This window comes from Asterias rubens, chromosome 20, assembly GCF_902459465.1.
Source record: "Asterias rubens chromosome 20, eAstRub1.3, whole genome shotgun sequence".
Classification (NCBI taxonomy): Eukaryota; Metazoa; Echinodermata; class Asteroidea; order Forcipulatida; family Asteriidae; genus Asterias; species Asterias rubens.
In genome coordinates, this window is record NC_047081.1 from 11,088,066 (window position 1) to 11,105,586 (window position 17,521).

Consider the following 17,521-nt stretch of genomic DNA (forward strand, 5'->3'; position numbering starts at 1 on the left):
CTTGTTACAACGGTTCTAGCATAATTAAGGTAGCCCCACCCCCCCCCCCCCCAATATGCCCTGAGGGCAGGCTTGTTTGAGTGTGGTTCAATATTTAACAGACAATCATAGCATACAGTGCAAAATGCTAACAAAAACAGTTTTAGAAACTAATTTAGAAGTGTCACCTCTTTTTGCACTCAAAGCACTGTACTTTTTTTACCCACTTCTTAAAGTATGTGGGAGGTCCCAGTGCCCATTACTCTCCTTCCAAAAGGAAAAAATGTCCCTGTACCTCTAAGCAAAACAGACTATCTTGTTGAGCTCTCGAAATCGGTCTAATATCTCGAGGGCCTTTAAAAGAATTCAAAATTAGGCACTCTCGTTTTCTCCCTGTTTAGTGGGTGCACCCTTGGGCAACGCCCCGCCCCCCCCCCCCAATTGATGTAAGTGCCCCGCCCCAATTCGAAGGCTGGATTTTTGAGCTTGAATACCGTATTTGATCGAAAACGGCAACAAATTAGTGATCTTTGCTGAATCAATTCTCCGGTCCTTTTCATTTACCGTAATTTTCAGTAATTTCTGCATAGGCCTAATGAAATGTTGCACTCTCAGCATCGGTTTGTTTTGATTTGTAAATATAGTTATTTGTAAAGAAATCATCGTTTGTGGACAGTCAAGAAACTTCAATCAAGCAATCGATTTCAATCAGTCGATATGTCCACCAATCAATCAATCAAGCTGTGTGCTTTTATGCAACACTGCATCTATGAAGTTCCGTTAATTTCCAAGTCACTCCGTTCCGATTAACATACTGTTCTCAACAACATTGTTCGTTGCCCAATTAATTATTTGTTTTGTAAATTCTCTACATTTTGTGTATGATACCAAGATTGATAAAAAAGACAAAAGGAAAATCGACAAATCAATCCATCAACCGTAGTCTTCCAATCAATTACTCAATTTGGTAAATGAATCTATACCAATAATTAATCACGAATCAATCTATTTATCCACCGACCCATCAATCAATATTTTATTCTCTATTCAATTAACCAGTCACCGATCAAGTACTAAATCAATCGATAAACATACAAATCAGTTGAAAGATTTACAAAATTAAAATTAAAATGCATTCTTCTATGCAACATTCTTTCCTTAAATTAGAAGCAAAGAAATTGGAGAGAAAAAAGTCAGTGCACCACAAACAAAAATGAAATGATTTTGTTAAAATTATGTGCACAATCGCGGGAAATCCTTTCAACTTTCTGGAAAAAAATGAACTAAAATACAATGTTCATATTTAGACATTTGAATATTATTTACATTTTTAAAGTATTTTGTTTCAGAATTCAGATACAAGCATGCTATGATGAAACTTCAAAGTTAGTTTGCAAAATATTAAATTTTGGGATTTTCAGCGTATTTTTATGTTAACTTGGTTGATTTATGTTGTTTGTTAAAGTCACCTGGAAATATAAAAAAAATTCTTTCAAACATAAGAGTATAATGCTTACGAACAATAAAACAATTTTTTTAGTAATTGTTTGTCACGATTTATATGTTTAAAAAATATATAAAGTTGTTTGGGGCTGACTCCGCCTACCCCTTTTGTGACGTCAATCGAGGCAGACTTTGCCTGCAATGCGTATAGTAAACCCACGTGCAAAGTACATGTACGTCCAAGTCGTGAGTTGGTACATTTCAAAAAGTGTTTTTCTGCGTTCAGCAGCAATACACCCGGTCGGCATTGCCGGAATTTTTTTTTTTTTTTGAAACGTACAAACTCACGATTTGGTCCGTACATGTACTTTGCAATTGTGTTTACTCTACGCATTACAGGCAAAGTGTGCCTCGATTGACGTCACGAACAGCGCACTTTCGGGTCGGGGTCTACTCTTACATTTGTAAATAACATAAGAACTGATTTTTTAAAACCTTAGTTAACTGTTTATTCACATTCCACTCATCAAAACACATATATTAGTGACAAAAGCTTTATTTTGAAAAAATACCACTTCCAGGTGACTTTAAGCTTGACCTGGGATCGAGCATGACATACCTGTAACAATCGGAGCCCATCCAACAGGTTGGAGTAACTTTAATACGTCTGCTCATCTATTAAAAGGTCATTGTTTTAAAATTACTTCTGCATATTTTGAAGCTCCTGGTTAGTCCAGGATTATTTAACAATAGTGGTTTTCGACGCACTCGTTTGGCAAAAAGAAAACATTTATTTCGTAAGTGAAATATTTATTTGTTGTTCTAAAACCGTCGTTTCCATTGAAAAACCTCACAGTCTATGGGGAACATTTGTAAGGGGTGCAAAAGACCAGAGTAAAGAACTTAAAGGAACATTACAGAATTTGTTTTTGCTGACAAAACAGTTGCTGCAGTGTAAGCACTTTATGTAAGCCACCATATAGCTCCATGCATAAACTGACAAACCTGTAGAAGTTTGAGATCGATCGGCCGTCTAGCTCACGAGAGAATAGTGAAAAACCGATTACATATTTTGCATTGCATCGATGCCAAATTAAAAATGAATAAAACGCTCACTGAGCGATAAACTCCAAACGCGAAGTTAGATTATTTATTTCTCATCAACTATGACATTTCAGACAGAAATTTTTCAAGGGATGTTTTCTACTGTCATCATCATTAGACCGTGTAAGTTTTAAGTAAATCCGCGATCTTTACGAATTTTGTTCCTTACCAATTCTGTAACGTTCCTGTAATATTATTAGCCCATGCCTGACTTAACTTCAACTTGCTTCCCCCTGCTAGTGGAATAACATGCTACAAAAACCACATGACTCACAGATTACAGAACTAGGTTTCATTCAGCTTAAACGCCACGTTATTTACATATTATACAAAAATTGAGGGAATTTTTTTAACTTTTTTACAGCGTTTTAGGTAGGACTTTTGAGGTGGCCAAGAATAGTTGAGGTGGCATTTTTGTTAAATCAGTTGATTTTCAACAGTAAATCTGAACGCCTTAAACAAACACTGGAAAGTAGGTTAGTATTTACAGTCTTAGCAAAAACCAGCCCATCAAATTATGCAACCTTTATCCAGGCCTTCCAAAATTTTAAGATTAAGGATACATTTCAGTTTCAAGACTTATTGTCGGTTGGAGTGGAGCAAGAAACTTATTTTTGGCATCAGGCCTCGATTTCACAAAATACTGAGAATCTTCTTAAAGATGAGTTGTCATAATTGCCATAGTAATTTGTATAGTGACATCACAATTTACTTAGCAATGAAGACTTATACACAGTAAAGATCAATCTTAGCTCTTTGCGAAATCAATCCAAGGAAACCTTGAACATAATTAATTTCTTTGGAGCTTTCAAAGGGTGGAAAGTAGGGAAGATTTAAAGAAAGTTTTGTTAAAGTCTCCTCATTCAGTCATCTCCTCAAGCAACTGGCTGGCCTGAGCCGCTTCCTGTTCAACCGGTCTCCAAGATACTGGACGCTTTTTGTTCTTCTTCTCTCTGCGCATTGCTGCCCAAGCCCGCTTCCGCTCTGACCACTCCCCTTTCTTAATGATCTGGCGTTTTTCTGACATCAAGCTGACAATCTTGTCCTGCAGATCTCCAATGTGCAAGTCGAGCTGCTCAGCTCGTTCGTGCCATTCCGATATCACAAGCTTCGTCTTCTCGCTTGTGATGAGGGCCACCTGTTCCTTCAAAGTATTCACCGTGATGTCAATTTCTGCCATGCGGTTTTCCCGCACCTTCTTTGTTTGATGCTTCTCTCTTTTGAAACCACCTGGCTGGAACAACTTGCTTCTTGTTTGGTTACAGCGAGTGTACTTGTAGCCGCTGTAGTACAGCCTCTTCTGAGCTTCAGTGTAGAGCTCGCCTCTTTTATCTAACAGGTGGGGCTTCTCCAAAGCAACCCTGAATGCCATCTCGTTCATTTTAGTATGGTAGCTTGTTAGGTTCATATTCCCGTTCCGACCGAATATCCTGGAGACCTTTTTCAGTTCTGCCAAATCAACTCCTGCCTCGTTTAAGTCTTCCAGGGGATTGTCCTCCACCAGGGTTCCCCGTTCAAGCAATACAAACTCCTGGTTGACAGCTTCATGGGTTGGAGAGGAAGCGGAAGTCAGCTCACGCCTCTCATCTTCGATCATGGTGTCCACAAGGGCTTCCAAATTAGCAACGACCTGGGAGGAGTCATCCGCCCTGTCATTTACCTGTTCGCTGGAACTTTGCTCTGGTGGTTGAGACCCTGGTTGGTCATCCTGTTGTGTCTCAGATGGACCAGCCTCATCGCAAGTTTGTGCACTTTGCGACTGCTCATTTGAAGTATTCTCTCTCACCACGACCACCTCAACTGCATGGACTACTTTCGGTGTTTTGGCCACCCTTTTTGTTGAGTACTTGTAGCCGCTCTGAGTCAGTGCTTCACGGGACAATTTCAGCAGCTTTCCCTTGTCTTGAAGAAGCTCTGGATGTTCCAAAGCAATCTTGTGGGCCCACTCGTTGACTCCCTTGTGGTATTTGGAGACATTTTTCTTGAAGATTTGCGACGCAAGTTTCACTTCTTGGTTGGTCATACAAGTGCGCTTGTTGAAGAGTGAGGGATCGGCTCTCAACCTTCCGATCACTGTTGGAGATATGTCGTTGGGAGATGTTATCTCCGACTTAATTGCTCTCTGTGGACTTCTGTAATGGAATTCATACTTTTCTTTGGCTACAACCTTGTGACCTTTGTCCACATCGACAAACTCCTCAAAGTCGTTAGAGTAGACCATGAAGCGGTCCAGGGTGGCATTGCCAACAGGGTACAACTTCTTGGCTTGTTCTTGGATGTCTTTGACATTCTTGACCTTCACTGCCTTCTTCAGCTTGTTTTGGTCATCGAGAAAGATGGAAACGAGAATCAAATGCTTTGCCATCTTTTGCATGTAATTCCTGTGATAAACAAATAATTATAAAATTAATGGGGGGGTTTTTGGTCAAAGGACGAAACTATTCAAACATGGAGGAAGGCAGACACTGACACAGCAATCAGTGACCCCCCTCCCCCCCCCCCAAAAAAAAAAAAAAAAAAAAAAAAAAAGTAAATCAATTATCCAGAACAAAATGGATACACCAATTGATGGCCATCATGCATGCCATCAATTGATGTCTTTACTCAATTAAGTTTCAAAATTAATACTTCATAAAAACTTGAATTGTTCATAACGTGGCATAGCTTATATAACAAAATGTGGATTATATAAGCCTTTCTTGCATCGCATTAATATAATGGCAGAAAAAATACCGAAGTTGCAAAGTCTTTTTTATTTACTAACAATTTTAACACTAACATTCAATAAAACAACAAGTGTTCAATTGCAATAAAAAAAATCTCCTTTTGGCTTAAACTTTACAGCATGAAATTCAGTGCTGCAGCTGTTGTATAAAACTGAACCACTAACACAGTGGACTGGAGACGAGTCGAGTACCGTCAAAAAATACAGTGGTACACTGGTGGTAGTGCAGTCAATTTCATAAAAATTGTGGCGATCCAAAATTGTCATAAAAAAGTGTTGTGAATGTGATAACAAATTAAGTTGACAATGAAAATGTATATTTCCCCTACTTTTAATCAAAAAAGAAAATTGCTGAAGCTTTTGACAAGTTTCTCTTCCTGTCGACAACCATGGTCCAGAAAAGTTTTTAATAATTATTTATAATAAATAAACCAACACATCTATTAATTTCAAACATGCTGTAATTTGTAAAATGTAATTCAAATATTAATGAGTCAAACATGTCCGGAGCTGGATCTGCAAGCAATCTTCAAATGTCTTAAATCTTATCTTGAAATCGGTCATAAATTTGGCTTTTTAAAAACTTATATCATTTGTTCGTTGATTGAGTAGAAAACCGTGATAAACTTCTTCTCGCATGGATCAAAGAACAACTCAACACTAAAACTTTATTACTCAAAAGGCCGCATTTGAACCAAAACGTACGACATTTGTTTCCATGTGTTGTGATTGACGCACCTTTGCCCCGTCTTTGCTATAGCATGACCGTCATTGGGTCACATTTTGCGTCATTTTATGGACGCCATCTTTCCAAAGAAAAAATACAGGTTTAGAATGAAGAAAACGAGATAGAAAACGAACAGAAAGTATCTATGCCTCGCCGCATTTACCTACCTGTAATACACACTCTTAACAGAAAAGCCTTTTCGTCAAATAAGTGCCTCAAAAAACGTTAAATTGCGAGAAAACCAAAACCTTTTCAAACGTCATTGGGACTCAAAGCATGGTACCTGACTTTCTGTGCGTTGATAATACATTTGAAGTCAGGGATGTAGACTAGTATTAATATCAGACGATAGAGGTCGCTATTTATCATTCACTGTATTTTTTAGGGGTTACGTGTAGGGGGAGGATGTACATGTTAATGTTTCTGTATAAAATAGTAATGCTGCATGGAGGAAGGATGAAGTCAGGTTTGTTAGGGAAATGAACTTTGATCCTTTTTTTTTGGGGGGGGGGGGCACCCACAAACCTTCCCTATCCCTGCCATATTGGGTACGGTATGATGTTAGAAGTTTTGAATCAAGCATTTTTTTTTAGATGGCCAGAGTTTGAAGCTTGGGTTATTAGTCTTGTGAACCTAATTAATAACTAGACAGTTCAATTAGACATGGGTGCAGGGGATTTAGCTCTATAGTACAGGACAACAAAGCATTTCCAGAAAACCAAGCCCCCCCCCCCCCCTTAGTTGATTATCAAATAATTTGTTTACATTATTTTTTAAAGTGAGGTCAGAGACTTGTAACTTGTCCCGACTTTCAAGACTTCATTATCTCTTGGGAACATGAGTGCACAAAATTCAATTCATTCTTGATGAATTAGAATCTCAATGATAATTTATAAAATAAGGACTTTCTTCTAAGACGAAGTTAGAGAATTTAAATTTCTTCCCCATTTTCATAAGGACTTTATCTATTGGAACTCCCCCCGCCCCCCCCCCCCCAAAAAAAAAAAGCCCTTACCCCTCCCTGACAAAAGGAAGAAAAAAATCACACATTAGACAAGAATCATGACAAGGAAACTACATGTACTTTAGAATCTTTAAATGTATTTCTACATTCTAAAACGTCAAACAGTCAACTCTGATCTGGTCTGTGCATTGCTTTCTTTTGACAAAATCTACAAAGTTTTCACCTACGAAATGTTTAACTTTGAAAGGCAAAGCATACCTTTGGTTTTTGAAAACGTTCAATTGTTGTGATCTTATATATAAATGCAAAATAATGTACAGTTAAACTAACATATAAAAAATCATTTCAAAGGATGGTCGCGGAGAAAATTAGGTAGAAAGAAAATCTCTTTTAGGAATAACCAATCTGAGTGTGAGAAATGTTAGCGCGGTAGCGCTTCTTATAAATAATAGTGTCAGGCACAAAAAGTGCAAGACGAGGCCAAGTCTGGTGGTCTTGTTTTTTTCTCTTCAATTCAACATCTTTGTCTCAAAATAATGATGTTCAAATGTTGAGTTTGAGTCTCACAAATATCTTTCAATCCTGCTGAGTACTGCCTTAAAACAGAAAACATCAATCTTATCTTGTTCAAATAAAACAGTGACGATAATAAAACTGTTTTATCATTTTGATTCTATTCTCTTCTAATTTTGATTTCGGTCTTGTAAATAAGATCACGATCCAGTAAAGATTCTGAGTTACAAGTCCTGTGGTCTTGTGGATTTGGATTCCCCTTTGAGAAGTTCAAGCCCTAAATAAATTTAATTTGTATGCATATTTAATTGTATACTTTCTTTTTACAGGGATAAAGAAAATTACTTTGGTTTCATCACCCTTACACATAATTATTATGTGTACGTGTATTTGATAAGCAATTACTCATTACTTTCCCCGAGTTCTGTGAACAAAAATCACCGGCATATTACTCGGTTGGGATTCATTCAAAATTCTTATCTTATTAGTAACGTTGATATCAAAATGTTGCTCTTGTTTTAGTGAACGTACTGAGGCACTGATGTGACAAAGGGTCTAGAGAATTATGAGTCTCAGGTGGTCAAGAAACTTCATCGCTCACACAATGTCATGTAAAACCCAAGATGTCAGGTTTCCGATAGGGTTTCCGAGTCACCTTGTTCTGCAGCAATGCTCCTCGGGCGCTTCCATTTCTCCCTGTACTGGAGTTCCCAAGCCCACCTCCGTTTCATCGCTTCACCTTTCTTGGTATGACCGCGTTTTTCCCCCTCCAAAACGACAATCTTTTCCTGCAGCTCGTCGATCTGCTTGTTGAACTGCTCCGCTCGGTCCTGCCACTCGACCTTTGACCTCTCAGCGGTGATGAGTGCCACCTGCTCTTTCAGAATGGTCACCTTAACTTCGATATCTGCGATGCGATTCGCTCGCTCTTTCTTTGACATTGTCTTGTTATCCTTCTCGATGCCGCCACCCGGTAGGAACAACTTGCTTCTTGTTTGGTTAGATCGGGTGTACCTGTAGCCGCTGTAGTACAGCCTCTTCTGAGCCTCTCGAAAGAGCTTGCCTCTTTCACCCAACAAGCTCGGATCCTCCAAGGCGGCCTTGAATGCCATCTCGTTCATTGCAAGTTGGTAGCTGGTCATTTGAAAACTCTTCTCCCGTCCGAATACCATGGTGGCCTTTCTCAGTGCTGCCATATCGGCACTTTCCATAATCGGGTCTGCCTGGGGATAGCATTGCTGGGTAACACTTCTTTGGATTGGAGGAGAGATCAAGGTAGCACTTAACTTGCGTCTCTCATCTGCGACCAGTGTGTTCACGACGGCTTCTTCCGTTTTGGAAGAGTCAACACTCTGATCATTAGTCAAGTCACTTAGATTTTCCTGCGGTGTTTCTGACCCTTCTTGGTCGTTTACAGGTTGAGCCTCCGATTCCTCTGTCAGATAATAAGTTTGTAAACAGTACGAGTGCTCGCTTAGAGTATTATCTCTTGGAATCATTTCAACTTTTATATTTGCTTTTGTCTTGCTTCTTCTTGCATATTTATAACCACTCAGAGCAAGTGCCTCATTTGCCAACTTTATCAGCTTGTCCCTGTTCTTAAGAACCTGTGGATGTTCAACAGCAATGTTGCTGGCAAACTTGTTGATGCCTCTGCGGTACTTTGTGAGATTTTTCTTGTAGATTTGTGCTGCTTCCATTATTTCTTGCTTGGTCATACTCTCAACTGGTTTGGGAGGAGCGCTACTACTACCTGGTGCACCCTCAAGTTCAGGCGCTGATGATTTTTTGTTTAGACTTTTAAAATGGAGTTGATACTTTTCCTTGGCCTCTACTCTGTGGCTGTTGTCTACGTCAACATACTCTTCAAAGTCCTTACAGTAGACCATGAAGCGCTCTAAGTAGGCTCCTCCAACAGGGTACATGGTCCTCGCTTGGTCTTGGATTTCTCTGACATTTTTGACGCTTGTCTTTTTCTTCAGCTTGTTTTCATCATCCATAAAGATGGAAACGAGAATCAGATGTTTTGCCATCATCAAACACCTGCAGAAAGGAAAGCGAGAGAAATAAATTTGAAACCAAAAGCCGTTGTTTTATTATTGCACGTATCAGTTGCAGCCAGTAAAAGAAAACTAACATCACGACTGAGAACGAATGGTTGGACTTTTGTACAAGAACTCAGTTATTCAATTTCAAAACCTTTATTAATTCATATTAATTATTTCAAACTATTAAAATATTGTCAGTGTACAGAACTGGAATGGAACAAAAGTACATTGGCTAAGCAAACAAAGTTCCTGTGGGTGGCCTGATTTAAAAGTCCTGTATATTTCTACTATTTATTACTAAGTACCAAAATCCAAAACATGTCATTCGATTTTCACTTGTTTTACTGGCTTCCTTTAATTTATAATTATGATTATTTGACATGTTTGTTGAAGTTGAACGTCTTTTCATGTAAATTTTGGCAGGATCAAAATATAAGTTCAAATCAAAGTGTCGAATGTAATAATAAATAATATAATAATATTAAAAATACTGGAAAAGTTTCCGTATGGCGCCACCACTTTTTCATTCGATATTAAATAATATAGTATCAATGTCCAATAATGAGATATCCCTTTTTGTAAAAATGAGTGAAAAGGTGGTGGCGCCATACGGAAAGTTATCCAAAATACTATTTGTAAAAAGTATGGAAGGCCCATACATACTGCCAAATACGCTGGATTCCCTCAAGAAACGGTCTTCTTTGATTTTTGTAAACTTATAATATTAGTTGAGTGCTGAGACAGTGTGAGCACTGCTTCCACGAAATTGCATTGCAAATGCAAGTTCGTCGTTCCACTTTCACCGATGCGATAGCTAGCGGAACGAACCTTTTCCATATGCAAAGTTCTAGGACCGTGTGGGTATGTTTGCCCGATCATGGGGACTTGCAATTGCAACTAACAAATAATTCGCAATAATTATTTACCTGTAGATTAAAATCTCCAAGAAAAACGTTTTTTTTTTCACAACAAACGAAGCGCAACCATCATTCGAACTCTTTCTCAACTTTCGCATGAAACCTCTTCAGCTGCCCCTGACTATTTTGCTTTGCGCGTGTATTACAACAATGAAGTCTGGGGTATATACAATAGTTTTTATCAAACAACAGAGGTCGCTATTTTTTGTTAGCGACTGTTTAGCTGTTGCTGGCCGCATTATGATGTTCGTTGGCCAAGTGACGAGGCACGTCTTTGCCCGACATTTCTTCCTCCATGATTTCCATCAGTGTCGTTTGAAGGATGAAAAGGGAATTTACATTTGTTTAGCTTTGATGTCAAGCTCTTACCATCGGACAAAATTGATCAAAATTCAATCAGTTGATGTTAATTAACCGTCAACAAGACACAAGCCGGGACAAAATGATCCCCATGACACTGGCGGCCCCGCGATGTGCAGCAATTTTTGTTTGTGAACTTCAAAACGGCCACTGTCGTAGTGCTTTTCAATGCGGAAATGTTTTTTCAAAATTGATTTGAAAAGCAAATCCTTAAACAACATCAGGAACATTTTTTAGGGTGGCAATTTTGATGAACAGAAAAACAAATTCCTGGCGGGCAGCAGGGGGAGACCCCCCTTATATTATTTAATATTTAGGGCGCCCTCTTGAAAACTTTCATAGCCCGCGGGATCAACTATCTATGCACAGGCGTAAACGTCACACAAAACAAAGACAATTGAAACACCATCCCCCCCAAAATTAACATTAAAGATATGTTTTTTGTAATAAAATATTAATTTTTTATTGCCTCTAGATTTAATTTCAGGCAATATTTTTTATTTATTAAAACAACAACCCCTCGTCCCAACAAAATCACAACTACACTTTTTTTTTAATTACAAGAAAACTGTTTAAAATATAATGGGCATTAAGCGAGGAGACTCCTGAAGACGATCATATAGCATACTAATCGAATGGTTGAGTTGTCAACCGACGGTTCTTTTTTAGAACACTAAAATATATTGGTGCTAATACTTGGTCCTATCGCAACCTCACTAAACTATCCACGTTACAAAATGTATAACCCCAATCATGAGACTTTTTGTTCAATACTGATCAATTCTTTCGAACGGGTCCTTTGCAGGGGACAGTCAGAAAAGAGCAGATACTGATCCCTGTATCCCCGTTCTCAAAAAAACTATATTCTGTTGAGAGTTCTGTAGTAAAAAGTTGCAGTTTGAAGACCAGGGGTGGATTTCTCAAAGGTAGTCCTAACTTAGGACTAGTCCTAGGCAATGCTAAGAGATAGGACTGGTCCTAAGTTAGGATGAGTTACTGGTCCTAACTTAGGACCAGTCCTATCTATTAGCATTGCCTAGGACTAGTCCTAAGTTAGGACTACCTTTGTGAAATCCACCCCAGCAGAAGTGGCTGTTATCAGATCCCTTATAAGGAACTAAAGACTGTCTTCTTCACCAAGATGTCACTGGGCGAATCTTCCGAAATTCTTTCTATGCAGGGTACAGTCAGAAAGGAGCAGTTACTGATCCCTGTATCCCCAAGAACTTGAAAGGTGTTCTCAAAAAAACTAGTTTCTTTTGAGAGTTCTGTAGTAAAAAGTTGTTTGAAGACTAGCAGAAGTGGCTATTTCTGACCCCTCAAAGAACTAAAGGCAGTGGTCTTCCTTCACCAAGATGTCACGGGGCGAATCTTCCTCCACTCGGCTACTTTCGGGTTCGCTGCAACTCGGTCGAAAAGGGACTGCAGCTTGGGGAACTTTGCCATGGAGTTCGGGAAGTAGATTTCAGCAAAGTCAACCATGGAGAAAAAATGTACGTCTGCCGCAGTCAACTGGATTGGAGAGAGAGACGTTACAAAACAAATTCACTACTTTTGTGGGGTACACGTACTAGATACACTGCTGCATGTTGTTACCCCAAGCCAACACCAGCTATGTATATTATTTACAATTGTATAGTAACAATTTATTATTTATAACCAAACCATCAAACCAACCATTCTACTCCAGTCTAGTCTAAAAAGTACTGGAACTTTTTGTTTTAATAGATGTTTAAATTTGCATCAGGGCTGGAATATTGCAGATCTAGTCAATTCGCGTTTGTAAACCTTTGTGTCTCCAAACAAGAACGTGTTAGTGTATACGATTTGAGGACGGTAGAAATGATGTGAAATCTTTATCATGGACATTGGGCATAGGAGTTCCGGGCCGATGCTAGAGGACTCGAAGCCCAAAGACCTTATCGCAAATACCAATGCGCAAGCGCAGACTGTTGAATGAGGTGCATTGTGGGATAGATATGGATCAAATTTGGATACCAGCTAGACCACAATGCACCTAATTCCAAGCTTTACGCGCGCGTCCCAGTATTTGCGAAAAGGTCTATGTCGGATTTGGACTCCATCCAGGGACTGGACTTTCAACACTGACTGTAACAGTATGGCTGTCTGTAATAACACTGGGTTCTTGTAGCGCTTTACCACATCCCTGGCCTAAGCGTATCAAGCGCTCAGGTTTGTTTCCCTGCAAGGTACACGGTGCTGTAAAGCAATACAGCAAATCAAGCAAGGAACACCGGGGCGGAACCCCTTCTCTAAAACGATAAGTGCAATAGGTTCTTCTTGGTGCGCTACACAACACACGGGACCGAAGACAAATGGTGGACACGGGTGTCACGACTATGGGACTCAAACCCAGACTCTGCTGATCAGAAACACCAGAGCTTGAGTCTGTGATCAGGGCGTGTCATTGTGACCAAAAGGTCCAAATAGGTTACTGAGGTTCTACCATGGATTTCAAAATAAACCAATGATGATGTTACGACCAGACCTCACCTCATTGCCCACAAAGTAGTCTCCTGCGTGATCCTGCTCCAACAGCCGCGTCAGTCGCTGATAGATTAAGGGCGCCTCCACTTCCTTGAAGTTCTTGGTGTGTTTTGCCTGCCAGAAAGTGAATCATAAAAAATGGATGAAGTTTGGGAAAGTTTGGGAGCGTGTACTGTGATGTGGGAGGGTGATACAAAAGAAGGTGATATTATAAGAAGTTTGTGCAAAGTTCGCCACAATGCAGGGGGGGGGGGGGGGAGACACAGAATCTCCTGCCACACTGGCACGGCCCTCGTGAGAGGTTAGCGGAGGCCTACCCCCTCCTATTCTGGGGGCCTGTTTCCACTCGGTTTTTGAGAACCACCCCCCCCCCACACATTTTGGTTTATTTTAATAGTCATCACCTTCTCCTCTTCGGATGTGGCGAAGAAGATGAGATCCCAGGGTGGTACGATGTCATCAGCCGTGTCGATTACAGTATCGATATAGAAGGCCTCGAGGTCGTCCTTCCCGAACAAACCTGCCACAGAAAACGACCGAGTTAATATTTGTTCTTGAAGGCGAGGACGGGAATGCAACAAAATAAATGAGTTTATGACTTTGTACATCAGGGCCCAATTTCATTGGGCAAATGTGCTTAGCATGAAACTACTTCCTCGATACCAACAAAGTTTCCATTTGTTGCATATTGCTTGGTACTGGTATTCAGCTGCTGTTTGCTTACCCTGAAAATCACGTGGAAATTTGGTTGGTAATCCTGTTTTCATCAAGGAAGAAATTTCATGCTAAGCAAATTGTTGTGCTTAGCAGCTCTACAAATTTGGGCCTAGTGGTCAGATAACGCGGTAATTGAACCAGGAACTGGTTATTGAAAAGGAAAGCAAAAGTTGAATTTAAAAGCCATATCGAGTGACCAGTGGAAGTAGCCTGGCGTAAACAACAGTGTATGATGACACAGTCGAATGGTACTCGAAAATCGCAAAATCATGTTATGTGCACATAAACGATGTCATGAGTTTTTCATTAATATAATATTTTATACAAACAAAATTTGTGAAGTCGCATAAAATTATTTATGTTTATATTAACTCGACAACGTTCACTACGACATTGCAAATAATGTGCGTGTTCACTTCGCGAGTTGTGTCCTGTCGGGGCTACCGTAAGTGTGAAGGCAAACCATTCTTTATGCATGTACTACGTCGGTGTTAATTTTCTGTCTTCACATATCAACGCCCCCACGTTTTTTTACAACTGGCTCAATCAGACTAAAAGAATTTCACATCGGTGTTGTTTGGTAAGATCAAACTACCCAATATTGGTGTAAATTGAACTTTACACAACCCCTGGGTAAACTTTGGGTTGGGTAAGGTTTACCCCGACTTTTGTGTCATGCTAGCTGGGAACAGAGTTTCTGTGGCTAAACACTAGACTCATTATTATTGGGTAAAACATTTGCACAGGGCTAAGTCAATTCCTACCCTACGCAGTTCGGTAATTAGGCCTACCCTATTGAACTGACAACCATATTCCCGTAACCTAAAAAAAAAAAAAATTCACACAATACTTGTTACAGTGCGTGGGGAAACAAACCGAATACAAGAGATTCTTACCATATTTCTTGGCCAAATAACGTATGATGGCTTTGCTCTGACCACATTTCTTGCCATCAATCTCCAGCATAGGAACTTGAAGTATCGGAATAGCTGGGCAAAAAAAAAAACCATAATGGTTTAGAGATTTTGTCATCATCACTTCGACCTATGCCGAATTTCCCCGAAGAAGTACTGCATGGAATAAAACAAATACCAAAAGTACAACACCCAAGCAAGGTACAAATGCTTAGCAGAATAAGTTTATAAGCCAAAATACCATTTCACGTGTACCTTCTGTGACTGTATCCCGCTCTTTTTGCTTGTGGAAAGTTGTTAAGCAATAATGCCTAAAGTTCAAAGACATTGGACACTGTTGGTAATTGTCAAGGACTAGTCGTCTCACTTGGTGTATCTCAACATATGCATAAAAGAACAAACCTATGAAAATTTGAGCTCAATTGCTCGTCGAAGTTGCGAGATAATAATGAAAAAAAAACACCATTGTCACACGAAATTATAGTGTGCGTTTAGATGGTTGATTTCGAGACCTCAAAATTCTAAATCTGAGGTCTCGAAATAAAATTCGTGGAAAATTACTTCTTTCTCGAAAACTACATCACTTTAGACGGAGCCATTTATCATAATGTTTTATACCATCCAGCTCTCTCCATTACTCGTTACCAAGTGAGGTTTTATGCTAATAATTATTTTGAGTAATTACCAATAGTGTCCACTGCCTTTAAAGGGAAGGTATCGTTTGGTAGTCACTCCTAAAATGAATGGCAATCAACACGTGTACTTGGTAAGAAGTAGGGCTAGTAGACGTAAGGGGTACATCAGCTTTCGATACAGTATACATCATGTTGTGAGACTCAATCCACTTTGAATAAATTTGGTAATCACTAATGGGAAAAGATATTATTTGTTATCCCCCAAATTTGAATCTGAGAAACGCTGTGATCAGAGAGAGACCTTGTCAGATTGTGTGCTCCAGATACGGTTTACTATTCCATTTTTGTGTGGGCATAATATTCGCTCCAGATTTTCAGCGATATCTCAAAAACGCTTCCATCTTTTGAAATGAAATTTTCACATGCTGGTTTTGTTGTTATTCTTTCTTATAGAATTAAAACAATCGAACGGTTAAATGAATGAAGGGAAGTGTCTTATAAGGAGCTCTGTAAAATTGGGCCATAGTCTCATTTTCATGTCTACACGTAGGGCCTACGCTATCTGGGGTGCGACACCGCCTTGAATAATAAGAGAATCAATGTGTGGTGAAGAGGTTTTAAACTAGTGGTTTAAACCCGCCGAGGCCTGGTTCTTGATAAATTTACCGAGATTTCGGGGAGTAATTCAGCTTGCTGGTTAAAATACAAAGTGATGAACGAGGTTAGAATGTCAGAAATCCAAGTTGTGTACTCATTATGCTGATTCAGGGGCCACACACGTGGCTGTGGTTATATCATCCGTTTAAACACCCCACGTGATGTCCCCCCCAATTGGAATGGATAAACTTTCCCAGGCATTTATGAAAGGCTATTAACACCAACGTGTCCTTGTATAAACTTCAGTAGCAGAAATAAAACTTGGGTGTTTTCTTTGACCTTGGTAAGGGTCAGTGTGAACAGGAAAACGACGCGATGAACCGGGAAATTAACATGATAACAAGGAACAGTTATAGTTTGACCATGGTTTGACAATGGAGCATTAAACTGGATTGCTCCATGGTTTGACAGACATTACAAGAACAAAATTGAAAGAAAAGTGCAGATGAGTCATCAACATCTGGGAAGAGATGTATTTATTTTTTGTAACTTGCGAATAAATGTTTTATTACACAGTAAAGCCCACACACTAACATGAATACTGTTGTAAACGGTGACGAAATGTTCATTTTTTAGATGTGGGAGGAAAAACCTTTAAAGTGTGGAAAACCAACGCAATAGGGGATTTTAAAAAAAGCCATGCACTCCTCAACACAATACTCTTGACTAAGGTGGGAATTCAAACTGCCCTCTGCAGCGTCGACAGAATCGCCAGACAATCGCTTAGACAACATTACTTCAGAGAGGGTATTTTCTATGAATTTAGAATAATATTATGTGTTCAAAGTTCAATCATTTTTAACCCGAAAACTTACATGGTTTAATCGCCGGCCATTCAGCCTCCTCAAACCGGCAGTCCTCAAACGCCACTCCGGCCAGCCGAAACATGATTCTTATAGACTCAGCACGCCCCTTGCCGTTAAAATAATACAACTTGTACGAGGTTGACATTTTTCTGTTTTCTCAATGAATTCACAGACAAGATGTCTTCACGAAACATTTATAGCACTACAGTAGTGAGACACTTGTGACCCGTCATGCACCTTTCTGATTTTTTTTTTGACAATGGCAGAGCCACACCGAGCTATACACACTATTGTTCGTGATCGATCAACTGAATGTGAATAATAAGTTGTTCCTTTGTAGAATGACCTTCCTGATATATATTTTGGCAACAGGAAAGTTATGTACATATTAAAGCCGTGTTTAGCTCCCTCAGCAAAATAAACACTGACCATGTTCACTTTAAACAATTTTTAAAGACCAAGAAAAGGGTTTGTTTGAACGGAGCTCTGGAAGTGCCATCTGGC

General features: G+C 39.4%; 3 protein-coding genes across 3 annotated transcripts; all 3 read right to left on the reverse strand.

The window, feature by feature from the left end:
- Window positions 1-2,584: 2,584 nt before the first annotated feature.
- LOC117304118 lies at window positions 2,585-6,247 on the reverse strand. The gene is made up of 2 exons (XM_033788619.1): window positions 6,146-6,247; window positions 2,585-4,907 (listed from the first exon to the last, which is right to left on the reverse strand). Exon 2 carries the CDS (start codon window positions 4,898-4,900, stop codon window positions 3,386-3,388), a length of 1,515 nt encoding a protein of 504 aa, XP_033644510.1. The 5' UTR covers window positions 4,901-4,907; window positions 6,146-6,247; the 3' UTR covers window positions 2,585-3,385.
- Window positions 6,248-7,089: 842 nt separating this feature from the next.
- LOC117304120 lies at window positions 7,090-10,664 on the reverse strand. Its single transcript, XM_033788621.1, has 2 exons — window positions 10,430-10,664; window positions 7,090-9,498 (listed from the first exon to the last, which is right to left on the reverse strand). The coding sequence occupies exons 1-2, from the start codon at window positions 10,516-10,518 to the stop codon at window positions 8,082-8,084; spliced, it is 1,506 nt and encodes a 501-aa protein (XP_033644512.1). The 5' UTR covers window positions 10,519-10,664; the 3' UTR covers window positions 7,090-8,081.
- Window positions 10,665-11,821: 1,157 nt separating this feature from the next.
- LOC117303966 (hematopoietic prostaglandin D synthase-like) lies at window positions 11,822-17,313 on the reverse strand. The gene is made up of 5 exons (XM_033788435.1): window positions 17,027-17,313; window positions 14,902-14,994; window positions 13,693-13,808; window positions 13,295-13,402; window positions 11,822-12,292 (listed from the first exon to the last, which is right to left on the reverse strand). Exons 1-5 carry the CDS (start codon window positions 17,160-17,162, stop codon window positions 12,128-12,130), a joined length of 618 nt encoding a protein of 205 aa, XP_033644326.1. The 5' UTR covers window positions 17,163-17,313; the 3' UTR covers window positions 11,822-12,127.
- Between the last annotated feature and the right edge of the window lie 208 nt (window positions 17,314-17,521).

Coding starts and splice junctions, on each gene's coding strand:
- LOC117304118 (XM_033788619.1), bottom strand. CDS start 4,900: ATGCAAAAGATGGCAAAGCATTTGATTCTCGTTTCCATCTTTCTCGAT.
- LOC117304120 (XM_033788621.1), bottom strand. CDS start 10,518: ATGCGAAAGTTGAGAAAGAGTTCGAATGATGGTTGCGCTTCGTTTGTT. Junction 9,499..10,429: donor TTGGAGATTTTAATCTACAG/GTAAATAATTAT, acceptor TCCTTTCTGCAG/GTGTTTGATGATGGCAAAAC.
- LOC117303966 (XM_033788435.1), bottom strand. CDS start 17,162: ATGTCAACCTCGTACAAGTTGTATTATTTTAACGGCAAGGGGCGTGCT. Junction 14,995..17,026: donor ATGGCCGGCGATTAAACCAT/GTAAGTTTTCGG, acceptor TTTTTTGCCCAG/CTATTCCGATACTTCAAGTT. Junction 13,809..14,901: donor TTATTTGGCCAAGAAATATG/GTAAGAATCTCT, acceptor TTTCTGTGGCAG/GTTTGTTCGGGAAGGACGAC.